Here is a 26,988-nt window from a genome sequence, read left to right on the forward strand (position 1 = left end):
AGTTCATGCTCATGCATTTTGAATACCTGCTATTGGTTCACCTCTAAAGTTGAAGGTTTTATTCAGTTTTTAGAACCAGGTCTTGATTGCAAACTATTCCCAGTTCCTTTCAAACTGAAGTCATCAGAGTTTTTCCTTTGCGATATAGGAGCTCTGTTATCATCAGGCTGATGGGGCATTAACTGCTCATTATTTCCAGATGCTGACCTGCAACATTAAAGATGAACTGAAGGATAATTCTACACGTGCTGGCTTTAATCTTGCCCTTGTTGTTGAACTCAGTTTTTCCTTTTCATCCTTTAGGTTGATGTATGATGGAATTGGTGAGACATCCACAAGGAGTCAACCATGCACACTGTAACATAAATTTGGATCAGAATGGTTCACGCAGAGAGATCACACCTGAGGCCATGTCCATATAAACATGGATGCTTTGCAACCCATGTTTGTGAAGATTTTTAAAATGCGGACTAGATATTCAGATTATTAGAAACTATGACAAACAGTTGGAGCCCATTTTGCAAACTCCCACTATCATTTTCTATACTAAAAACCATAACAGTGAAGCTGTTTTTATGTTTTTGTTCTCAATCTGTCTCATTCATATACTGTCTTTATACTTAGGCTTTTATGCCTGAGCCAAGAGTGTAAACTATGTCGAAGAAAGAACTTGTTTTGGCATTGTCTTTAGATAAGCACTATTTCTGCCAAACCCAGTATCTTCTATTGTTTCTTGATGTAGTTATTGCTGAAATTAGCACCATCTAATGGCATAGCAAAGGTTTACCACATTAAGTGCATTTTCAATGTAAATGCAGACTTGTTCAAAAACAGAGGAACAAAGGCTAATTTTAGGATCAATTTATCTCAACAATGTTTAGTATTGCAAAATAGGTTAACACACACATTAGCTTCTGTAAGTGTGGTTTTGCTTTTGATATAAATATATTCAAGTTCTAGACCCTTTGTTCAAGCTCTCTCAGTACGTTGAAGTCTGTGGATTTTTTGTCTTTTGTCTATTTTGTCAGTTTTCAAAGTTGTTTTTCCACTCCTTTTGGTCTCTGTTTAGGCCCCTATCACCACAGATCAAAAAAGTCAAGGACCGGCTGTTAAAAGTATATTTAGTGTCAGAGAGATGAAGTCACAGAAAATATTTCAGGCCAGTTCAGCTGAGATATTTCAGTGTAAATAGTGAGTAAATAGTGCATGGGGCATTTTGGAGTGTTAGGTCTTCAGTGGAGTTTTAATGATCTTGGATCAAAGAGTTAAACCCTAAACTGTTTCATTTTTCAGCCTGTGTGCAGCAGAAAATCCAGATTTCTTATTACTTTACCCAAAGAGGCTGACGCCTTGTTTGGATGTGACTTTCCGTTAGAGATTGTTTAAAATCGTTCGGATCTATTCAGTCTCCAAACCTCACCCCCACCGAACAACACAGAAGACTGTTTATGTTTAAGCATCACTTTACTGCAACATTTAAAGTACAATGAAAAATTAACCTAATAAAGATTTAATCAAACCTGGATGACTTGATTAGTTTATTCCAAACACAGTAAGGACTGAATGTTCCTCCACTGAAAATCAGAAGATCCCTTAACATCATTAGAGTCTGACAAACCACAGATCTAGCTAAGCCTTGTCCAAGGTTGTAGTTTAAAAAACAAACAAACAACAAAACTGTTCCGGTGTTTGGAAAATACAAATTATTTTACTAATTTAACTGGCCTACAAAGTAAAATATTTTTTATACAGTCTATGGAAACATCTAGTTTCAACTGTACAACCGGCCTAATGTCAATTATAAGACATAATATTGTTGAATCATAGTCTTGAATGTTCTCGATAAAACTTTGCATTCCAACCAGTATGTTTCAAACTTCTCGGGAACAATGAGCCAGATGTAGGCTTTACAGTAAGCTGTAGAAATGTCTTACTCAACTGTATTCAAGATAACATGCCACAGTTTTAGGAAAATATTACGCAGAATTGCAAAACTATGTTGTTTTCTCCTGTTATTAATCACACATTATTGCCTATAACAGGAGCCAGTTAAACACTGCGCTCTAATCTTGCCAATGCCTGATGATTACAGGCTTGTTGGAAGTATGTGTGTGCGTGTTGGAAGGGGGTAGCAGTGTCAGGATGTTCGGCAAAAAAGTGTATCCCAGATGAAACAAGTGGTCAAGTTTGTTGTACAGATGCAGTTCATTTCCTTCCTCCTCCACAGACACTCAAGTATTTAAGGCCTCCTGAATACCAGCTTTGGTGCTCAAAGGCTCCAAAAGGAGTGACCGCAAATGCTGGGAATAAATCGTAAAAGAACAGTACGCTAGGTCATCTGTGTGAGGGGTGCTAATGCACTTGGTTAGAATGATGAATACCTCGTGGCAGTACAGTTTTGAGAGGCAGATGCTCCATATTTGTGTCATAAATTGGATCATTGATGCATTGTTCGGTTTATGTTTCTTTTTGTAAGTTTAGTCTTTCAACAAGTCAGCTCATTAGATCACTGAGGGCTGTTTTTAGTTTCTTTCAGCTTAACATTGGATAAATCCACCTTTTTGGAGGCTTTTTGTTTTTTCTTCAAACCGCAGTCTCCATACGATAACTGTGGAAACTATAACTCTGTATTTTTAACAGATTTGGTAGAAATGAATAGGAGAATTGATTGAAGTAGCAGAATGTGATTCCAATGTAGCTGTAATTCGGAGAACCTGAGATGACTTGTTTATCAGTAGCAAGAGCCTTCAACCACTTTCCTGGCAGAACAGATGCTTTATTCATCCTGTTTCTTTTCTTTTTTGTTGCTACCTGTGCTTCAACTCTGCACAACGCCGTTTTAAATCTGTTTTCTGAAAGGCTTAATCAGATAACTCAATGGAGGACAGGAGCTAAGGCAGTCACATGATGTGTTTTACCTCAGAGGAAGAAGAGACCTAATCGCTTCATCTGAATTGACGATTTAAATGAGGAAAAATCAAATGTCGATGTAGGGCTTTCTTCAGGGATTTTAGAGGAGCATGTGACCATTAAATCTGGAAGTCAGAGTCTCTTTAAGTGTAATCATAAGAATCATAAATGTGCAACTGAATTGACTGATAAGCAATTGTATGAAAACCGATGATCAAAAGCAAGCAGCGTTGACTATACGATGAAAATTATCTAAAGTTTGTGGTATAATTTGGGGATCTTTTATTTGCCTGTGAAATTCACTCATAACAGCTTTTGTTCCCCCCTTCCTCCTGTTGTTTTCCCACTCTCATGGTGCCTTTAAATACTGTCAATTGTGTTGATCTATCACATGAAATCCCAGCATATTCAAGTGTGTGCATGTATAAGTTCATAAAATTTGAAATCTTTAAAGCGGCAAAAACCGAAATGTCACCACTAGGTGTGCTGTTGAGCACTGTCTGTAGACCAAAACAAGATGTGTGACAAGCCACGCCTCTCACTACCGCCACTCCAACTGCAACCCAGCCCCCCTCCCCTTCTTACCTGTTACCTCATATGCGCATATTTGCAAAGGATAAAAACACAGACAAACAGCATTACCTTTCAGGGGAACATGCCTAGTAAAGAAGTAAGTAACTCATAACCATATAATGCTGTTGGCAAGAGAACGTTTGGATCCACTGGATGTGCTCTCCACCATGTTGCTCCTACACAACACTGCTCTGACGGTGGCATTTTATGGGCAGGGAGGGGCTAAGCCCTGAGTGGCAGCTGTTCACATGGACTGGCATGCATGCACGGCTGGCCCAGCTTTGTAAACAAGAGACTGGAGAACAACACAGAGAGATGGTGTGGGACATCATACCATAGTCCATCTAAAAAGACACCTTTAGTTCTTCACATCACTATTTTTTAGTTCTTTCTATCGAATTCAATTTCACTTATTGCTCCTTTAAGCCTTCAGCTGGAGACTGCTGCCTCAAGTGCTCAGTCTTATGTACTTTCTGTTCCACATTCTTTCTGTATGTTAATTTTTGTGAGAAACATCCAGGGTGGAAGTATTGAGTCAAAAAGTCACAGAGGTCAGTCCTCGTCTTCACGTGCTGACATTATTCCCGGATACTGGTTCACTCTTGAGACAGACTCGAGCTCGGCCCTGCCCCTTCTTGTCTTTGTTAGCATAAAAGGCGAGGAAGAGGCCTTCCTCCTTAAAGAAAGAATGGCTTCCCCAATCCCATATCCGGTGGCAGAGTCCAGCACATTCACAGAGAAGCTTGCTGCACATGAGGTCAAGTTCTTGATAAAATGAATTAGAACACTCAATGCTCAACTTGGCCTTTCAATATTTTGTTTATCCCATTGCCTGAATTGCATTTTTTTGTGTAACTGCAGGAAAAGAAGTGCAATATAGTTAAGAGAAGTTTAGCAATTGTGTTTCTGTATAACTGCAGAGGACTTTATCTTTTCATTCATCCGAAACAATAACCAGCCAGATCTGTGGTGTATGGACACATAAACAGACGTCTGCAAAGAAACAGAATGGCCCCTTTTATTATATTTACAAAGACAGCACTGGCTATATCTCAGAGTCAGTCTGCTTAGATTCAGATTTTTCTGAATTGAAATGTTTGTGACTTAAATTATTTCTTTCTTGGACAGGAAGCTGGCTTTTGGATATGGGTGGAGTGTGTGTTTGTGCAGTGACTGAAGCTGGGAAGTCCCTAATGAGATCAAATTAGTTGCAGAGGTCTGATTAAATTGGTTAACAGGGCAACATTTTCATCCACATGCACATCTTAACAACAACACACTTGGACTCTAAAAGGAGGTGAATATATGACCTTTAAGTAGAATCCCCCTCTAACGGTCTGGGTAGAGGTCACAGGTCAACGAGATGATCCGGTGAGGGTCATTGGACTGGTCATGATGGGATGCCATTGGACCATCTGATTTAAGGAAGGTCAGTGCTATTCATAAGGTAAGACAGGAACTTTGTGCAGGAGTTGTCCAAAACGATTACACTTTGGTGAACTTCAAAATCCACCAGAGCTTAAAAAAAAAAACAGCGGCGCTTGGAGGTGGTTCTTTCAAGCATCGCATAATACTGAATTATACATGTGTTTTTTTAATTTTCATTTAAACCAGCAGACATTCTGACTCTTCGGGTTCATTAATGCATAAAGATATCTGTTCCGCCCTTTGTTCCATCCATCCGTCCATCCTGGGGGGTTAACTAGACATAGACTCAAACACACAAGCAACGAAGCCTTGGGAATGTGTACACCATGTCAAATAGTATCCTGCATCTGGCACAGATGGAGGTAGAAAGATGGATATCAAATGGGTGTAGCGGAGGATTGGAAATCAGTGCCATGTGAGTCATATTAGAACAGGAATGAGTAGATTTATGACCCCTTGGTTTTTCACATTAATATGCCTGTAAGGTAGGCTCCCACAGATCGCGTCTGTTTGTTGTGCTGGTTGGTATTAAACACACGCTGTCAAATAAAATGAAACATATCTGTTTGTTTTGGGGGGTGGGCGGGGGATAAAGAATCATGGGAAACAGGCACATCATTAGTTGAAGTAAATTGTGAGAAAAACTGGGTGGGCCGGCTAAGACTGCCCTGCTGACAATATCTGCCCACTGGTTTTCACATTTGTTGATTTACTCAGGGATTTCTGTAGCCCTAGGAGAAAACTTTGTCCACACCATTTAGACCTGTTTCCTAAACTAAATTGCAGCAGAATAGTGTGTACTTAGTTGTCTTTTTTCTAAGGTAAGTTATTAAGAGACATTGTGTGATATAATACTTGCTAGAAGGGAATGGCTGGATAGTGTTTGTTAACATTGTACTCAACCATTATGTTTTTATTATCCTTAAACTGTTATTTTAAGGATAATTTCCCCCTGTGCCTTTAAGTTGTCATATCATGTATTTTCCCATAGAAACAAAAACCCAATGAATCTCACCAAACGGGAAGAATGTTCAGACTTTCACTGTGTCTGGAATCCATCTTGTTTACATACATTGCATTTATGTGGTTTTAATTAGTGCAGGTATGAGCTGAGTCCATGTGTGTGTGTGTGTGTGTGTGTGTGTGTGTGTGTGTGTGTGTGAGAACATCACCATGTAGAAGGATCTGCTTTTGATTTCAGAAGGCTTGGATTATATCTATGGTGTGGATAAATACCTGCTGCCTGCAGCAGAGCAGGTCATGTTTTACATTAGGCTGTTCTGAGCTGTTTAAGTGCTGTTCAACAGCCTTGTTTTATTGCAGAAAGAATATATATTAGCTTCCAGGTGCAATACTGTCATCTTGACATCTGGATTCTAGATAGATAAATCTCATGTAGAGTCAGCCTGAGGTATAAGCAGACTCTGCAGCTGACCAATGGACCAGTTGAAATTATGATTAAAAAGGATTATAATGCATAAAAATTAGCATTGGTTCTACAAATATGTGCAATCCATCTTTGGAGTTAGTTTGCATATAGCACAAACATTTTTTTCCTACAGAATGTTGTTTATCACTTGTTGAATTAGACACGTTTTTTTTATAAATAGTTTGTGTTAAGATTAAAAATGTAATAATTTGGCTATTATCTCTTTGTAAAGAGATCCTGTTTTCCCTTCATTACCAGCTTGTTAAGTCAATTTATATTCTTAATGCCAGCGTGGTCATCTGGCTCTACAAAGAAAAAGAAAGGTTAGCTGTTCATTTAATCATTTATATAACATGAGTAAAAGTGATAATCCAGGTTCCATATTTATCCAAACTCAAATTGTCAGACGTAGTCTCTTTTTAACCTTTTAATTCAACACACTAAATTTATGGTAGAGCTTTCCACAGTGGTCAACAGAGATAACTGGTGTAGTTGTTTTAGCAACTACACCAGTTATCTCTACACCAAGACCCTGAAAGGCACCTGTTTGGACAGGAGAGGATGTTTTGGACAAATGGATCGATGAATGGGTAGAACACTAAGAAACATAAAACATTACATGGTCCCAATCTGTTATCTATGAAACCTCTAGAGGTGTTTGGATGTGAATGCATCCGTGGTTTTTCAGTGAGTAACCCCAAAACACAACATATGTATGGTTAATATAAGAAACCAAGGTGGAAAAGAAAACCTGACATGAAGGTAATTGTTTGTGCATTGTTTTGTATAGCGTCGGCATAAAGAGCACTAGTTGGAGCAACGGGTATTTAGAAATTGAGTTATCATTAAGAACAGAAAATAATGTATAGAAATACAAATATTTTCCCATACTCTGCAGGTATTTTCATATCAGGGCTAGTCAATGTAATACTTATCTAGACTTCTTCACACTGTTTAAAGTTGGGTAACAGAATGGCAGATGTTCAGGGCAAAGATTGTGGACTGTATAGTAGTAGGTGAGTGGGTTTTTGTCACATTAAAGCAAGAAGGTCTCTCCTTTGACATTTGTGAGATCCACCTGGGGATTCTGAAGCGACGTTTTTGAGGGTATGTCATCACGCATGGTTGTATGTCTTTAAGACAACCTGTACAGACTTACACAGACACAAAAAATAAACTCTGTAATAGGAAGCTTATGAGGTGTATGCAGACCTACACAAAACTTTATCTCTCACTAAGCAGGATTGTTGTTTTAGTTTAAAGCCATCCCCAACATTTACTCTTGTTATGAGCTTTATTCCACTTACTGTTGGTTAGGCGTGCTGTGGATGACATATGGTAAAGTTTAACCACTAAAACTATTGAGCAGTAAGGAAAACATTAGCAGCTGGTTTTAGGTAGAGCCTGAAAACATTAAACACCTCTTGATGATTCCTGATCTGTCCACAAATCACCAGCATGAAAAAAAAGCTTCTTTCTTAAATGCATTACTTCCCTATGGAAAAATACCCCCCCCCCCGAATAAAATCAGTTTTATTTCATACGCCATAAAACACAGCCAGAATATGCTTATTCTTTCAGCCTTTTTGTTAGAATTAGCTACCCACACATAGACACACATATGAATGTTTGTTTACAGAGGAACTTGGACCAGAACTCTTGTCTTCCAAGTATGGCAGTCAGACAGAAAAATCCCCTCCTCCGCTGCTATTCCCTGCCCCCCCCCCCACCCCCGGCCTCAGACCCAGCAAAGGCCAGGAATGTTAGGGTGGCACAGTTCAACCAGAGCTGACTGAAAAAAAGATCAATCGCGCTCTTCTGGTCTTTTATTGTTTCCATGTTGTTTACTGTTATTCTCTGTTTTAGGGTAGATCTGTCTGGACAAAACCCACAAAATTCTTGGGATGAACAAATTAGTTTTACTTATCATGAGTAAAACCAAAGAAGGCCTGTATATTATTTAACAGCCAGTGCTTTGCAAATGTATTCACCTCCTTGGATTTTTACTTTTGCTTTTACATTTCAACCTGAAAGAATAATAACAATAAATAAAAAACAGCAACTGACTTTTGGCATATGCATATACTTCCACTGCCTTTGCTATGATTCCCATAAAAAGTATTGGTGCAACCAACTAACTCAGTATAAACACACCTTTTCTGAAAGGCCCCAAAGGCGGCAGCACCACTAAGCAAGAAGCCTCACATCATGAAGACCAAGGAGCTCTCCAGACAAGTCATGGACACATTTTCCGAGAAGTACAAGTCAGGGTGGGGTTATAAAACAATAGCCACATTTTTTGATGTTCCCCTGGATCATTATCAAATCCATCCTCTCCAAATGGTACCACAACAAACCTGCCAAATGAGGGGTGCTCACCAGAATTCACACACCGGGCCAGGACGGCATTAATCAGAGGCAGCACAGAGACCAGGTTAGGGAGTTCGTCCTGCAATTGGCGGGTTGCCGGTTCGATCCCCCACTCTGACTGTCTCCGTTGTTGTGTCCTTGGGCAAGACACTTCACCCCCATTGCCTGCTGGTGGTCAGAGGGCCCGGTGGCGCTGTTGTATGGCATCCTCGCCTCTGTCCGTCTGCCCCAGGTGTAGCTGTAGCTACTAACATAGCTTACCACCGTCAGGGTGTGAATGGGTGAATGACTAAAACTGTAGTGTGAAGTGCTTTGGAGGTCATCAAGACTAGTTAAAGCGCTATACAAGTACAAGCCATTTACCATTTACCAAAGGTATCCAGAAAAGGAACTGCAGAGCTATGGATCTTTCCATAGGACCACAACAAATTGTATGATCCATAGAGCTGGACTTTATGTAGTGTTACAGTTTTTATTGGTTGCTTTGACACAGCAGACAACTCAAAACCCACATTTTTCAAAACCTTTAACGCAGAGGCCTAAACAGTGGCATCAATGGTCAAATTTAAACATTTTGTCTGCAAAAGGCTCCAACTCCGCCAAAACATTTAACATATGATCCAAAAGCACATTTTGCCCTCAAAAAACACAACTTGCACACAAATGTTTGAGCCCTTCCAATCATTCGTTACACAAGGGGCAACAAAATACAAAACACCACACTCAATGTGAATCAGTGCAGCATTGCTGGTTCATTTTAGCCAAAGACTGTACGCAGCTTACATGTCAGTGTCATTTGTAATCAAATTTGCCTTTTTGCAAAAAATGGATCCAGAAGCAAATATGTTGTGATGCAAATTTTATTGATTCTTCATTCTTTTTTTCCAGATAAACAAATGAAATATTCCAAAAAATGAAAGATTCCAACAGAAAATACTAGGGCTGTTTGTTCCTTCTAGTCTATTCTGTCCTGACGAATAGGCCACCTGGCTTCATCTACGTCACATTCAATATTTTCCCTTGTGATGCACCTAGGGAAAAATCTTCTTGCATGCCTGATCCATCCTTTACATGCCTCTGCATCTTTATCTTGTGCAGCAGCAGTCATTGCATTGAGCTAGGGCGTCTGCTCATAGGGGCGGTGATCATATACCTTCCATCTCCATGCACTGAAGAATTCCTCTATAGGAATAGATAGAGATGTATATACTGTATAGCAGCAATACCTGCTGTCCCGTCAAAAAACTCTTACCATGGATGCAACCTTGTTTCTATTGAGAAAAGTTTGGACTCTTTGTCCTGCACCTCTAAGTGAAAGACCATGATTTACCACATGATCAATCATAGTTGCCTGAATTTCATCTGTAACTTGAGTCCTTCCAGCTACACTGCCACCTCATGGATTCCTCTTCCTCATAATCTTCTTCCCCTGACCCATCTACCTCTTACTCTGACTCTCATCTGCCTTAGACCATTCATGCTTGCAAAGAACAACACACAGCATGGCACCTTTACAGTAACATAAAGCCTGCAAACTGACTGCAAATTGAAAAATTGTGTAAAGAAGTGTCAATCAGGTGCTTCGGTGATTTCATTCTGATCAAGAAGTTTCTAAGAGCTTGGGACATATAGTTTCTGTTTTGCTACCACAGCTAAAGCAATGGAGTTTGGACTGCATGAATGACATCTGCGTTAACTGTTTTGCAAAAGGGTGGGGAAAATGAGTCAAACCAATGAAAATGGGTTAACTCATTTGCAAGAGGTGTCTTTTGCTCTGCAGAGATGGTGATGCTGAAAACTGAAAGGTTGCCAGTTTCTTCAAACAGGTCAAAGCAACCAATAAAAACTGTAAAATAAGAGGGCATTTTTTGCATTTGCCAAAAGGTATATGGGTGACTCCCTGAAGCTTTGGAAGTAGGTGCTCTGGTCAGATGAGACTATAATTGAACTTTTTGCCCAACAAAGGAAGCCACTGTCTGGAGCAAACCCAGCACATCCCATCACCCCATAAACACCATCCCCACAATGAAACATGGTGGTGGCAGCATCATGATGGGGAGATGTTTTTCAGCAGCAGGGACTGGGAAACTAGTCTGAGTGGAGGGTAAGATGGATAGTGCTAAATACAGAAATAATCTTGTGCAAAACCTTTGACCTGAGTCTAGAGCGGAGCTTCACCTTCCTGCAGGACAATGACCTGAAGCATACTGCTAAAGCAACTCTACAGAAACATGTCAATGTGTTGGAAAGACCCAATCAAAGTCCAGACTTCAGTCCAATTAAGATTCTGTGGTTAGATCTTAAGATCTCTGTTCCCAAGTGAAAACCATTCAACATGATGGAGCTGGAGCAGTTTAACCTTGAGGAATGGGCAAACTGTGGCTAGCTCATGGAGACTGATCCAAAGCCCCTTGCAGCTGTAATCGCTGCAAAAGGTGACCCTGCAAAGTATGACTGTAGGGTGGCGACCTGTTACGCACGCTGAAGTTTTCTGTAGTTTTTTCCTGTTTGTTCTTTGCTACACAATAAAAAAATACATCTTCAAAGTTGTAGGCCTGTTGTGTAAATGAAATAGTGCAAACAGTCAATCTATTTTAATTACAGCTTGTGAGGCGATAAAACATGAAAAAAGCCTTTGCAGGCCACTATCAATACTATCAATAGCAACACTTTTGGTATTACTGTCATAATACGGTTTAATCCCCCATAAATGTTCCAGTTACTGCCATGTTGGTGCCTTCAGACATTTATGGTGTAAAACTATCCTAACTGTCTCCATGTGGAAGCTATAATCTGCGGTTGAATGCAGTTAGTACATTTATATGGATGACTGCAACAGGTTAAACACGTATGTGACTGCTGTAAATTGGCTGTGACAGAGCAGGATCCTATTTTGTGGCTCATAATTAGGATTACGTGTACAGCAGATTGCCTTGTAATTGTCTTGTAGGAATTTTATCTGAGTTTGAAGGAAGACAGGAGCCTGTAAGCTCAACTTCAGCACATGTAAGGAGGAAAATGTGCTGTGTAACTGGACTTAAGGCAGTCTGCAGGAGGACCCACATGTTTCTGTGAAAGTTCAGATATGTTAACAACTTAGCAAGGTTGCACAATGTTTACTGTTGGGACACAGAACTAAAATCTCATCGGATGTCATCAAGTGTAATTAGATGAGCCAACTTGAGAACCCAAAGAGCCAAACGCCCAAAACACAGTGCAAAATGTAAACACAAATACTGTGTGATGCAAGAATATGGTAACCTCGCAGGGTGAATCTGTCTTTAGAGGGATCATGACAGTCTAGATTGCAGGAATGTTTGGGATTTAGGTTTTCTCCCTCATACAGTGTGGATTCATGGCTGTCAAACAGAGCCTTTTTAGTAGTCTATTGCCTTTATGCACAGCTGGTGCCCCTTGCTGCATGCTGAGAATTGGGAGACTGGGTTAAGGGGTTTGTGTTGGAACTGCACGGCATTTTACCCTCCTTCCAACCCCATAGACACCCTCCTACCATTTGAATGATAGGGGGAGACAAAGCAGGATGCTCACTCAGCTCACCATTCATGCAAGATTTGCCACCGTCTACACCTTTTGCTGCAACTACTGCTGAAGTTCTTTTTGGCATACGTTTCTTCATCTGCGAATATCAATTTTCAAATTTTGCGAAAGATTAACAGTTGGGTTTAGGTCTGGAAATTAATTGGGCCGTTATAACACATTGACTTGCTTTGATCTTGACCATTCTATTATAGCTTTATATGTACATTCAAGATCATTGTCCTGTCATCTCCTTTGACCAGTTTCCCTGTTCCTGCTGAAGAAAAGCATCCCCACAGCATGATGCTGCCACCATTTAACATGGGGATGCTGGGTTTAGTGTGAGGTGCCCTGCTAGGTTTCCCCTCAGATTGTGCTTTCAGCATGGGCCAAAAGATTTAATAAATCTCCTCACTATGACTTGTTGCAAACTGCAAATGGGACTTTATGTGGCTTTCTTTCGATAATGTCTTCCTTCGTGCCAGTCTTCCATAAAGACCACAAGTGTGGCGTGCCTGTCTAACATTTCTCCTATTGAGAAATGTTAGACAGCTCTCCCAGGGTTATGATGGGTGTTTCGACTGCTTCCCTGGTCAATGACTTCCTTTCCCAGATTGTCAAATTAGATAGCCAAGTCTTGGTAGATGGGTCTTGGTAATCAGGCTACACTTCTTCCGGTTTAAGATAATGGTTTGAGCTGTACCTTTGAGATGTTTGGAGTTTTATTGTTATTGAAATGTTTATTGTTTTATCACCTAGTCTAACTTTAAATGTCTCCACACCACTATCCCTAACCCGTCTGCTGTGTGTTTTGGACTTCATGAGGATAATTGTTCATTAATAATCTCTAACAAACCTCAGTGTTTCACAGAACAGCTGGATTTCTGATATGGTTATTTCATACACAGATTAACTATTTAGGTATCAGAGTATAGAAGGCCAAGTACTAACCTTGTCTGACAGCTGAATTGTCCCGGTATTTGTGCATTCACAAAGACAGGAGAATCCATCTTGTCCCATTCCCGTGTCAACTTTTTGGCCCGAACCAAAAATGTTTCGGACCAGTCACGACGCAGTATTATGGTTTAAGGCGGGACACACAGCTATAATGAAAACAAGCTGCCGAGTCCACAGTCAAACAAAATAAACATGGCAGAGCAGGAGTATCTATTTTGTCAGAATCCATGATTTGTTCTTTGAAAAAAAGCACAAGAAGTGCCTTTACCAGCGTAACTTGTTGTTTCTCATGGCACCTGCTACTTGTATTATTTTCATTTGATACCATGATTGGATAAAACCAACCTTGGAAAGTTCTCATGAATGTCCCCCCCATTCCCTGAGCGGATTCAATGGGAGCAGGAGCAGATTGATAATGTGCAGAACGGAGAGCGCTACACATTATCAATCTGGCTGGCCAGGTTAGCCCAGAACAAATCAACGACACCATTTTCAATTTTTTTGTTTGTAAGACAACTTAAAAAACAAATATAAGTTTCAGTCATGCTTCACTACTAAAATTATGACAATTGAAAGAAAAATCCAATGAAATACCTTTCACTGGACGTTTTTGTTGTACTGTGTCAAATTGTGGAAAAAGTTCAGTGAGAATGACTACTTTTACCAGGCGCTGTATAAGTTGGTCTGCCAATGAGAAATCATGCAAGTGTTCTGTTGAGACTGAACTGGAAAATTTGGGCTGGTCCTTTGACCGTGTGGGACAAGGGAACCTATTGTGTGGATGTTGCAGTGGAATTGCGTGAGGAATCCCAGGCATGAACAACAGCAGTTAAAATGTGCAGCTGATTTATTTCTTTTATTTATCAGTAAAATCCATATCAGTGAGGAAGGAAGGCTGCTCTAAGCGGAGGAGATAACAGCGAGAGCGCGGCAAAAACAGATTATCACTCTTGTAAACTACTGATCCCAGAATGCAGAGATTCTGTTTTTAAGTACAACAAAAATACAGCGCGTTTAGATTTTGCGCATGATTTTGGTTACAGCGTTTTACACTGATCATAAGATCTTTGTCTCTGTATGTGTGATTAGGAGCTGCATATTTGACTATTGTGAGAATTTGGTTAAATGACAAGGAAGGCAAATTGTCGCAAAGCTGATCTGTTACAGCATTATTTTAATTTAAACTTCTGTTATTGCTGTATGAACTCAATATAAATACACAAATACTAAAAATGTAAGACTGGGAAACGGCAAATCCTTCCAGTGCACAGACCAGCTGAAACATTGTGGAGCTTTGGAAAAGGCCTCTGCAGTGGTGGGAGGTTATGGCATGAGGAATGTGCCGGGAATGTAGCGTTGATTTAAAGAAAAACCTGCTGAAGACACTAACCAGATGTTTGTGTGATCTTCTGTTTCCTTCAACATGGAGCAAGAGATGCAGGCAACCAGCTCCAGCTGTTGAGCTGCATGTACAGTCCATTTGGAGCAGCTGCAGGGACAGGAATGTCTCCGCCATCCTGTGGGAATAGCTAAGGAAACTTATGCACAATATGCATTCAGGGAAAATGACGGAAACTTTTTTTTGTGCCATCGCTGGAGGTTGGCTGTTCTTCCTGATGAGTAGCTTTGGCTACTTTGGAAGGAACAGAGGTTCTGAGTCATACAAAAAAAAAATCAAGAACAAATTTAATGACTTATTTTGCTGAGGAAAATAAAAGCAAGCCAAAACTTTGTGAGCATGTCCTCTGTATACGAGGCAGAGATAGAAACTTTACATCTGATCCAACATTGTTACTCACTTGTGTTCAGGAAGTTGGTTGTAGTTAATTCAGCACGTTGTATTAATTAGTTGTGGGAAAGTTGTGCAGCTCTCCCCTTGGAGTAAATATTTTGGACGATTTTGGTAGCTTTGGAAGTAGTGAGTCAAATGTGCTTTCTAGGTTTTACGGTTGGTCCACTGAATGTTGAAACACTTCTTTTGTGCTAAAGAAGGTCTGCATTGTTTCAAATGACAAACTATGGACTACAGTGTGCAAATTTATCAGTAAACTATCCGAAGCATTTTTTTTTACAAGACATCTTAAAGGGATACACCATAAATTGAACAGGGGTCCTGTTTAAAGTTTTCAAGCAGTTAGTATTTTTTGCTGTAAACAGAAGAGAGTTGGTCTTCTTTATTAGTTTGTTGAGATTTTTTAAGTCACTGTCTGATCTTGCGACCCCCAACAGACGATGATGGCAGAGGAGATCACACTCTCCACAGCAGACTTACAGAAGATCTGCCGCATCTTGCTGCAAGCATTGAAGGACCTAAGGTCCCTCAAGCAGCACAGTCTGCTCTGTCTCTTCTTGTAGAAAGCTTCACAGTTGCATCTCCAGTCCAGTCTGGTGTCCAGGTGAACACTTTTCTAGAGGGGCAAATACCAAAGGGAGCTTCTATTGTCTTATACCAACTCCATTCTCAATTAATCTGAATGCTATTCCACAACTCTTTAAGCTATTGTCATTTTCACATTATTATTTACACAGCAGCATATGATTATTTATGCAGAAAATGGTGATAGGGGGTGGTGCACCACCAGTAATCTGCCTGTAAGATACTGAAACAGGGAAAAGAATATGTCGAGCATTGCAGGTCAGAAAAACTGCTTGATATTGACAGTCTAACAATAAAATGTCTTTATTTATTTAGTGTATTTATTCTCATCCCATTTGGTTTATCTTTTTGCTACTTTTAAGCAGTAGTTACCATGGTGATGGGCATATACTATGACAGCATTTAAAAAAAACTCCTCAAATCCTCTTATGGCTCTTAGTTGTGTGTAAAAACCCAAACATATCATTGGCCCCTGTCTGGTCCCATTACTGTTTTTATTTTTATTTGTATTGATTTTTACACCACATTTCTTTTCTACCTAAAGGTCCCACTGACCAGCATTGCTTTACATGTTCATTTCTTAATACACTTGTTACACAGCGAGGTCAATGGTGGAGCGCCGTCAACCAGATCAGCTTTCTATTGGCATCTGAACAAATAACTACTCAATGCCAAGCATGATATTTTTTCATTTATTTTATTTCTTAAAATAGTGTTTGTATAAAATCTGCTATTTTGGTGATTGGAGTCCTTTAAGACATTAAAAATCGGTTTTGGTCCTGCCCCTTGCTTCAATTTTCAGCCTCTGTGTCCATTTAACCTGGATTTATCTAGCAGATTCTGAGACTTTATTTCCATGTAAAACAAACCCTGACAAGAACATTTCTCATATTTTTTTACTTAGAAAATATCAGTTCCAATTTAACTGCAATGTAGGATTGTTTGATTAGGCAGCAAAATAAAGCAGAAAAAAAAAATACATAGGCCCGCTACAAAATTGAAGTTGTCAGTTTCTCTTTTGATTCCCGAGCCAAGAAGTGAACACAAGCAGTTGAGGTCCAGCTGTTGAATATTATTATTTTTTTGTGTGTTTTGTGGCTATAGTGGCCTTTATTTGACAGTAGCTAGACAGGAAATGATTACGTGAGGAGAGAAGAGGTATGACAAAGGTCTCTCTGGGTCAGGAGTCAAACCTAAGACAGGACTGAGGCCACCGCACACGGGTCACGTTGTTCTGCCCCTGTGCCACCACCGTGCCCTTATCTGTTAAGTTTAAAGAAGATTTTAAATGACGATATACAGCAAAGCGTGATCCAAGTACAGAAGACATCCCTTAACCTTCTGTTCTTCCTTTGGCCTTAAATTTGCTGCAGTCCAGCCTGATTTACATTAGGAGTGAGAGACATCCTGAGTTCATGCAGCGTCTTTCGACTAGCTTTCCTTGCATGCAGAGGCCTCTAATCTCCAGAGCAAACATTACTCATCACTTCCTCTCTCCAGGGAGAGCGGGAGCCTTCTGTCCCATGATGTCAGACGTATCAAGCTAGTGTTGATCAGACATCAGAGCTTTTGGGAGCAGCACCTCTGATACATATCCTCAAGCACTGGGAGACTTCTCTCCGCATCATTGTAGTCTGTGAACGTGCCGCGGATCCTAGCGGCTACACCCACTCCATCATATCTTCGTCGTCGGCCCTTTTTTGTATCTATAACATTGTCTTTTAAAACAAACTTTCCGCTTGGTGTCTCCCTGCCAACTCCAGCCACAGTAAACAACCACAAACACTGTTATACACACAGAGTCATGATAAGGCACTGTTTTGTGCAGCACCCAGTAAATGTAAGCAAGCTGCCAGCACACGCCATGGTGATTTTCACAGTTTGGAGAGATCCAGACTTGCCATCCCGACTCGGCTATGAAACAAACACTTGTCTAGGAAGCCGTGAGGCCATCTGCTGCGAAGGTTTACTGGATCTGATACAGAGCTCAGTGCCTCAGCAGCCACTAAATACTGACTGTGGACATTAACACTGATTACTGCTGGGCCCTTGGCTCTGAGTCTGTTTGCTCTGGGAAAGATCAAGCCGCCTGGGCAGAGCCATATCATCTTTATTTCCTTACTTCCTCACCGTCTCCAGTTATAGCAATTCCACACGAAATTACACAAGTGACTTAAACAATGTTTCAGTAGACATTGGCAGAACTTTTATGCTAAGTGTTAGTATTTTAAGTCAAGGTTTTTCACTAGTTTCCAACTAGTGATCCTCTTTCTTCCTCTAGAGGCCTCCTGCCTGGCAGTTCTAGCCTTAACGTCCTTCACCTCCTCTACATGTAAAAACCATCTGAGCCAGGCTTCTCTGGCATTACCTACAAAACAACTAAGATGAGCTGTTCCTCTGATTTACTCATTCCTCATCCTATCCGTCTTCGTCACTCCCAAAGAGAACCTCAGCATCTACATCTCTGCTGCCTCCAGCTCTGCCTCCTGTCTTTTCCTCAGTGCCACTTTCTTTAAACCATACAGTATTGCTGGTCTCCCTGCCGTCTTGTACACCTTTCCTTTCATTCTCACTGATAGTCTTTTATCACAAAACACTGCTGACACTTTTCACCGCCTTTTCCAGCCTGCTTGGACTTGATTCCTCACCTCATTTCTACACTCGCTGTTGCTTGGGTCTGCTGACCCTAAGTACTTAAAATCCTCCACCTTCTTTGTCTCTGCTCCGTGTAACCTAATGTCTCCGTTTGGGTTCCTCTCATTCACACGCATGTATTCTGTCTTGTTACAGCTAACCTTCATCTCTCTAGATTTTCTGCCACCTGTTCAAATCAGCAAAAACAAAGAAAGAGCGCTTGAATCTTTTTTCACAGCTCGGTATGTATAACACCAGCTTAACAAGAATAAACAGAAATGTACAGCTCACGTTATTCAAACTGGTGATTTTTTTCGTATGTTTTTTTTTTTTTTTTTTTACTCAAAAGTCCCAGTAAAGATGTAATAAAGATGTAATAAAACCTTTTTTCTGGTTTCTTAGTTTCCCTATGTTGAATACGGTATCAACACTGATCAAGACATTTCAAAGGTTCAGACATATGCAAACTGGAAGATTAAGCAGAATCTGTTAGATATCTTTAGGTAAAGTTGAACAAAATGAAGTTCATGAAGTATAAATAACTAACACCAAAGTATACAGAGTCTGTATGAACTGTAAGGTGTCCTAGCATTTTATCTCTGTGAGGTTGAACTGGTACTCACGTTCAAACCATTCTTGTATTCTCCCTTCTTTATGTACCTGAGGACTTGTGTGATAAGATACCATTCAAACCCCCTTCAAATAAAGTGCTCAGATCTCAAATCACACAGATCTAATCTAACCACTGCGAGAGTCATTTACAAGACAGGCGTTTTGTGCAGATGTCATGTAGCCCTTTTGAGCCTTCACTATCCAGCTGCTGTTTGGGTTTGTGAAGATGATGTGTAAAGGATGAAATCAAAGCGAAGCATTGTTCTTATCTACCTGCAGATTACTGGGCTGTGTTTGGAGATCCAGTAGACATCACAGAGTGTGGTTTTTCATTGTAGACTCAGGATGAGGAGCCCCACGTCACACAAACCAACATGCAGGCATGTCTGCTGAGACTAGTCGGGTCTGATCCAACTGCAGGACCTTTCACTGGTGTGGCAGGGTTTAACCATAATAAAACCAGCATGTTCTGCTTTCACAGTCAACATTCGTTTTCTCTCTCTGCGTTGTGACACCAATCTGCTTTGAAGGAGGTGTTTTCTAAGTTGTCCTGCCGGGTGATTGGAAAAAAAACGAAGCAATTAGGCAACTGGACGCAGGGAGGTGAGATTGAGTAGGTGAGAACTGTTTTAAAGAGCTGGATTTGAAAAAAATCGCAAGGTGTGGCAGGGCACATGTGTGCAGTAAAATGAGGAGAACAAGTGGACTGGGACAGGTTCCTCAATCAGGAAGGCTGTAGTTGCTCGTGTTTTATAGGCCTGCATACTGATTCAATTAGCAGGTATGTTGGGCTGTAACAGGTGCGATTTAGAGGTAGGGTGTGATGAACCATCAATTACGTATGTTTCCCAAAGTTCGAAATTTAAAAAAAAGATTATTAGTATTATTAACAGAGTTATTTGTTTGTCTCTTCTGTGTCTGTGAGAACCGGAGAGAGGCAGGAATACGTGTGGTGAGTGTAGCTGTGTACTTTTCTTCCCAAGCGTGCAGAGCCTCCCCTCGCTCTGACAGCATCTTGGCTGGAGGCCTTACACGTGAGTCTAGCAACAGCTGGAGGACGGGAGAGAAAAAAAAAGGAAGAGACCGGCGATGTGGAAAGACAGAGCCAAGACAGTGCAGGCCAGTTCCCAGGCTCCGGCCTCTGGAGGTCTCAGAGAAAAGGAAGCAGGGTGGGTGTCGGAGGGCGGTGGAAGGCCCGCACCAGCTGCATGCAAGCCCTTCTGGCTGCAAGTAGTTCTGCAAGTGGGTGATTGCTTGTTAAAGGCTTTGGAGGTGATAACAAGGTGAGCCGTGAAAGAGAAGCTGCTGCAGCAACAACAGATTAAAAGATCAAATTTGTGAGGCAAGCTTGGGATGAAAAGCACACAAAATAGTCAATCAAATCCTCAAATTTGATTGAATTTGAGCTGAAAAGCTCAAGTTCAGCCGCTTGCTTTATTGCCTTTGCTCTGATGAATTCCTGTGGTAGAAAATCTTTAATATGAAATCTATAGCTTTAAAACTGTGAAGAAGAAAACCCCCATCCTGATTAATATTTTTAAATAAATATTTGGCTAAACAAACGCCACATATTCCTCACAGTCGCTCATAAGAGGTCAAAGTATTTATCAAATGTTTCTACTGCCCTCATGTGGCCAAAAGAGGTTTTCGCTACATCGCTTGGAACATGAATTTTTTTCTGTTTCTTTTAATCTTCAGGGTTGCGGGGCTTCATGTGGAAAATGTGACTGCAGCGGAGTGAAGGGAGCAAAGGTAAGATTTTTATGCTTTATTTGTTTCTCATTCCGGATGTGGTCTTTCATCAACATGCATCTTGCTAAAGTATTATCGCCCTTAAGCCTTTTCACGTGTCACATTGAAAACAACTGTGAAGTGCAAGGAAAATGATACATGCTATTCAAAATAAAATTAAGAAAATTATAAATAGCAACCCGTTGAATGTGCCAGAAACACTATAAGCCCCGTTTGCAGTTTCCCACAAGTCATGTAGGAGACACAGCGAACAAATTGCTCTGGTCAAATCTAGAAAAAACCAAACACTACTGCGACTGAAAATTTGAGGGTGCAGTTAGGGCTAGCTTCAGGCAGAAGAGTGACGTTAAACATACAGACAGAGTGGCAAGACATGAAAACTGATGCTCACAGATGTTATTTATCTAATCTCATGCTACCTGAGGTGTTTTAGAGAAAAAAATAAGCAAAATTGTTGCACTTATTGTTTGTGGAGTAAGACCAGTAATCATTTAGGCCCTGAAAACAAAACCACACACACACAAAAAAAGACATCAGAGTTACACTGCTAAGTGTTTTTCTATTAAATCCAAATAATATAGATTCAATCCTATGGAGCTGAGCTGACATAAGCTCCATTCTTATAAATTCTTTTTTAATGCACTGTGTTTGATTTTCGGACATTCTTAGAAAAAGGCATTCCTTCCTGAGGATAATGGGTAGACATTGTTAGAAGCACCTTCTTTCATAAAGAGGAGCTTGGCTGAACATACTGGACTTGAACCTGCAGGTAGAAATGCAGAGTGCTCAGATAGGAAAAAATGGACCCAGACGTGAACAGAGATCATTTTCAATTAGAGCATGTCGGCGTACACAGCTGGGTTACAGGTCTTAATCCTGTGAGATGGAGGCAAGGCTTACACTTAGACACACAGAGGACCCGAAAAGCCAGTGAGCTGTTCGTCTCTCAGCACTGTGAGATTAGTGATGATGACTGAACAGGAACACATAAAATGGACATTAACTCCAGAGGAAATGTATTTTTAAATGCATTTTCCTTACAGTCACTACAGCAGATGGCAAAAGAATTTCCCTTTACAGGGAAAGTACACACGCACTGAATATGGGTGTATCTGTGGATCATTTAGCAGGTTCCTAAGTGTTTTGTTTTATCATGTTAACCATTTTTATGATGTCAAGGTATTTAAAAAAGCAAAACACTGATTTAGAGTTGTGGATGTTTAACTGGTTTCCTAATTAACTGAGCTCTTTGTGTTTTGGAGGGCCTGCAGAGCATCGGTTCTGTCTGATCAGTGCAGAGTGTTTTAGTCTCCGGCTTAGTATGGCCTTTAACGGCGATTCAAACAGCAGCAGAAGCCAAACATGCTCCTCACTAAAAAAAAGCACACTAGTTTGGCTTCTGTGGAGTCCATCCAGTTGCTGTGATTTCAAAACACCTCTGTGTTTTCAGAAGTGTTGAAATGCTTGTTAATAACAGTGACGTTATCACTTCCTTTTGTTGTACAGTGGTAATCCACATGGGTTAACGGACAATGCTTCTCTTGACTGATGCTAGCCAGGAGTTATGGAAATCAACCCTAAAATAAAAGCTTTAACATGGATGTTGTTCTCTTGCTTTAAGAAATTCTCACCTTAGAACGACGCTGCCATCTAGTGGCTCATAGTAGAATAGCTCTGTCAGTTCAGGTCACCTTCAAGATCGCTACAAACAATGAATAATTAAGAATATAATGATTATGTTTATATACAAAAACATAGAGCAGAAGTCAGATAATTGCTGTAAAACAGAGGTTTTAAGGAACTGATGGAGTTCATGAAGCAAGGAAATCTGTGTTTTTCTATGAGTGTTTTGTGTGTGCCATGTCCTTTATTTCTGCACTGGATTAATGAAACAGTTTGTACAAAAGACATGAAATCCCACTTTTCAAGTTTAGATAATAGGAGCAATTTGCAACTATTTTTCCCCTTTTTTTGCTTCAGGTCAGAGTTGTCTCTCTCAACCCAAAGAGATAAATAATTGAAGACAGAGAAAAAAAATATTTTGACATTAAATAGTTTGATCAGCGCTGTGTGTGAGGAAAAACACAGCTCATAGTTTAGTGTTTAACATAAGTGTAATACTTGAATTGTTCTGAAAACAGAATTTTTTATTTTTAATGACAGTTGTGAGTTGTGTCCTTTACCTAAATGGACAGAGGGACGGTGCACTCGTTTGTTTTGTCTCAGCAAAAATCACTATGGTAACACATAGTGAAAATAACGATTCTTGAATCCTTTGTGTATTTTAAGTAATCTGTTTTTTTTATCTTGTTTTATATTTTGTGTTTTTAGGTTGTCTTTTTAGTATTTCTTGTGTGTTGAACGATCTGAGTGGTGAAAATGTTGTGATGAAAGCATCTACCTTTTGCTCTCTCGTCACGTGCATCACAGGGTGAGAGAGGATTTCCTGGCCTTCAAGGCAATATGGGATTCCCTGGAATGCAGGGACATGAGGGGCCTCCTGGGCCAATGGGTCCCAAGGTAGGTGCACACCTTCAGTCACACCAAGTTTTTCAGTTTTTTTTTCTAATTATTGAAAAAGTGGGAATGGATTAGCATCAAAGCTGCTAATCCATTCACAAAAGAAGGTCCAATTACCACACTTTCTCCTTCTTTTGCTTTAAAATAGCAGAATAAGTTCCTGTACTGATGACTATTAACTAATTGCTAGAGTTCACATCAGTGATGTGCAATTAACTTTGGAAAAACTAAGGCATTGCACAACCACTTGTGTATGTAAAGAAAAACTCACTATTTCCAATCAATCGATTGATTGATTGATTGTGTTTTGGAGGGCCTGCAGCCCTCTGTGGAAAGATAGGAGCCACATTTGGGGAGGGAGAGGGAAAAAATGCATATTTCACACTTTATCCTTGACAGGGTACAGTTCGAGATATGAAAAAAGACCTCAGCACAAGAAAAGCACATATCATGAGACAACATTTTACTTGGAGGCATTAGGTGTCACGTGTGAGGCTATGTAGTATTGAGCATCAGTTGTGTGTGTGTTTGTGACTGAGTGTGTGCAATTTCTCCATGAATGCTGTCCAGAGGCCATTGTCCTTGATATGATGGAAAGTTTATCAGCCGGCACAGTTCTGATACATACACCTAAAGCATTTTTTCAATATTTTATATTACATTTTAGAAATATTTTAAATATTACTGTAATCATGCTTTAATTTATCCAACAGGGAGATCTAGGAGCACCTGGGTCTCCGGGACTAAAAGGAGTACGAGTAAGTGACTACGCATCCACATGTTGAAACCCATGAGAACAATAATATGACATGACACAAACTCCATTTATCTCATAGTTGCTCCAGCGCTAGTTTTTGTGCTAACTGGTCATGTTTGGTATTTTGCAGGGTCCACCTGGTCTCCCGGGGTTTCCAGGAAACCCAGGACTGCCAGTAAGTTCTTTTTATCTGCCAACACACTACACATGCTGCACTTTGTAAGAATACTTACATCGGTGGGTTGTATCAACTACATATTATGCATTATATAACTGCAATGTCCAATTTATGCGGTAAAATGTATTGTTGGTGGATTTTACTGTTTAGAAACATCCAAATAATTGATTCTTAAATATTAAATGTTCTTTTTATATAATCTCAACTATAGGGTCTCAACGGAAATGATGGTCCGCCGGGTTCGCCTGGAATCCCAGGATGTAATGGGACCAAAGTAAGCCACTTCTGTTTCTCCTTGACTTTAATGGATATTGTTGCTTTGAATTGATCTTTTGGACATGATTGCCATGTTTAAGTTGTTCTGTGAATTGATATGTTTGTTCCTCCTGACGATGTGATGTCTGTGTTTCAGGGCGAAAGAGGATTGGACGGCATTAGTGGTTTTCCTGGGCTTCAAGGGCCGCCCGTAAGCAGCCAGAGCTCCACACAAAGATTATAGAAACAGGATTTTGTTTTTGTTTCAGCTACTCAGACAAGTTGGTTATATTTACTCTTGTGTAATTTTTAGGGCCTCCCAGGACAGCCAGGAATGAAAGTACGTTTTTATACCTTTGCTTCTTATAGCTCCCCAAATCTTCCACTGCAGTAACCTGTTAATTAATTTGCCTTCCATAGGGAGACCCTGGTGGTCTGATTGGGATTGTCCCCCTTAAAGGAGACAGAGGGTTACCTGGCACACCTGGACTACCTGTACGTACTGTAGTGTGTTTGTTTGTGGAAATGCTAGCATGTGCCCATGGATGTTTAGAGAAAGAGAAACCAATGTAATGGTGTCCTTCCTCCACCTGTCTGTCTCCACAAGGGACCACCCGGACCCTTTGGACCAAGTGGACCTCCAGGACCCCGAGGTTACCCAGGACTTAAAGTGAGCCACAAACAAGTCAAAGCAGTAATGGAAAAATTCTGAATCTCTAAAGAAGACTCATTTCAAACCATTTCCGACTGATTCACAGGGTGATGCTGGACCACCTGGGCCTCCAGGAGAGAAAGTAAGAACAGTGCCCATCATTTTTCAACTTGGTTATTTGTCCAGGATTTCACACACAACAACAACAACTTTGTTTTCATTTGTCTCTAGGGTGACAGGTTGGCCTTTGTGAGCGAAAAAGGAGAGAAGGTGAGATCTTTAAGATTTAATCGACAGGACTTGCTCACATTGTACTTGTATGATTTTCCAACATTCTTCTACAAAGACAGTATTGTGAAGATATTGAACACAAAAAAGTCACTGAAAAAAATGAGAAAAAAATGATATGTACACATTACTATTACAGTGTGTTTGTCTTCAACAGCCAAAAGGCGTATTGAGGTGCATGATGGTCAGATGTTGTATTGTTTTTACTTAATAAATGGTTTAAAATTGTGCATAATGGAGCAGGTGGATACTGTCACTCAGTTTACACAAAAATTGTGGTTTAATCTGGTGCAAAAATACAATCAGAAGAAAGAACTCAGACTACTTGAATAGATATCTTACTGTAGGTGTTTTGTCCCTAATTCTCTTCACCAGAGGTTCAAACAATGTGTTCCAAGTGGAATAACAGTGCTATGTAAGCTAATAACAAACGGTAATTTTAAGAGTTTTCAGGAGATTAAGCAGAAATATAAACTAAATAGTTAAGACTTTTTTTAGATATCTGCAAATAAAGGCGTTTTTTTCTTTTGACAAGGAAATTAATTAATGTAAATTTGGTTGAAAATAGAACAATCTGACTCATAATTGGAATCTACAAATCAAAGAAATCCTGAGCAAATTCTACAATATACTGTCCCTTAATGGAGAGAAGAGGGATTACAACTTCATATGTGAAATTGAAATGGGATATTTCTGATAATAAATCATCCCATATTTGGTGAACCCAGCAGCCAACTACTCCGTCACGTGTTTGGAGATTACAGTGTTAGAAGAATTTGATAAGATTCTTTGTCGCTCCCAAAATTAGAAGTATTGACTTCTAATTTTGGAGAAAATGTGGAGCCTTAAATGTTGACCATCATGTTTTTTGGCTTTGTCCCAACATTAGAAACTTTTGGAAAAGATGCTCACCTCGTTATTGTCGAAATTCTGGTATAATTATATATATATATATATATATATATATATATATATATATATATATATATATATATATATATATATATATATATATATATATATATGTATATATATATAGACTTTGATTGATATATCTAATGCATGAAGAGAAGATGAATATTTGCTAAAAATTTTGTTGGCATCTTGTAGAAAAGCAACGAGAAAATGGAATAAGATATACCGATACATGACGACTGGTTGACAATTGTGAACAAAATGTATATGATGGAACAGTTGACTCGTAAGTTAAGGACTCAAGGACTTGAGAAGATCAGTGCTGAACAAATTGGGTTCAACTCCCAACAGCATTCTGAGTCCCAGAGCAAGACCCTTAACCCCAGAATGCTCCCCGGGCGGCTCACAGTGGTAGCCCACTGCTCCCCAAGGGGATGGGTTAAAATGCAGAGAATAAACTTCACTGGAATGTACGTTGCTATTACAATAAAGATAATTATTATTAAAAAAAGTGGGAGAAGTGGACTATCTACTCACCAACAACAGGCAAAGGAAGACCAAATTGATGATCTATAAACAAATTCAAGAAATATGTTAGTGTAGGATATGTTGGTTTTTGTTTTTTGGATTTTATTTTAATTATTTGTCTCCTTCATTGAGAACCCTGTGTTCCACTTTCAAAATTGCAATATAGAAAAAGTATAAAATACATAAATGAATAGTTTAAAATTCAGTGTTGTACAACACAGCCAAAGTCTAAATTAAAGTTTGAATTGAAAACAACGTGTGGCGTAGTGGCAGGTCTTTGAATCAGTCGATTCCGATTCCAAACCTGTGGACCTTT

General features: G+C 39.8%; 1 protein-coding gene across 1 annotated transcript in view; it reads left to right on the forward strand.

Annotated features, from left to right (window-relative positions):
* Positions 1–26,988, forward strand: part of LOC105934894 (collagen, type IV, alpha 1) — a 60,478-nt gene that overhangs the window by 6,982 nt on the left and 26,508 nt on the right. Inside the window, exons 2-12 of the mRNA XM_021322820.2 lie at positions 20,526–20,579; positions 23,010–23,099; positions 23,813–23,857; positions 23,987–24,031; positions 24,246–24,308; positions 24,447–24,500; positions 24,603–24,629; positions 24,710–24,784; positions 24,897–24,959; positions 25,048–25,083; positions 25,173–25,211. Of these exons, the coding sequence (XP_021178495.2) occupies positions 20,526–20,579; positions 23,010–23,099; positions 23,813–23,857; positions 23,987–24,031; positions 24,246–24,308; positions 24,447–24,500; positions 24,603–24,629; positions 24,710–24,784; positions 24,897–24,959; positions 25,048–25,083; positions 25,173–25,211 (591 nt within the window). The remainder of the gene's footprint in view (positions 1–20,525; positions 20,580–23,009; positions 23,100–23,812; positions 23,858–23,986; positions 24,032–24,245; positions 24,309–24,446; positions 24,501–24,602; positions 24,630–24,709; positions 24,785–24,896; positions 24,960–25,047; positions 25,084–25,172; positions 25,212–26,988) is intronic.

The sequence above is a fragment of the Fundulus heteroclitus genome, chromosome 7, assembly GCF_011125445.2.
Source record: "Fundulus heteroclitus isolate FHET01 chromosome 7, MU-UCD_Fhet_4.1, whole genome shotgun sequence".
In the NCBI taxonomy this organism is placed as follows: domain Eukaryota; kingdom Metazoa; phylum Chordata; class Actinopteri; order Cyprinodontiformes; family Fundulidae; genus Fundulus; species Fundulus heteroclitus.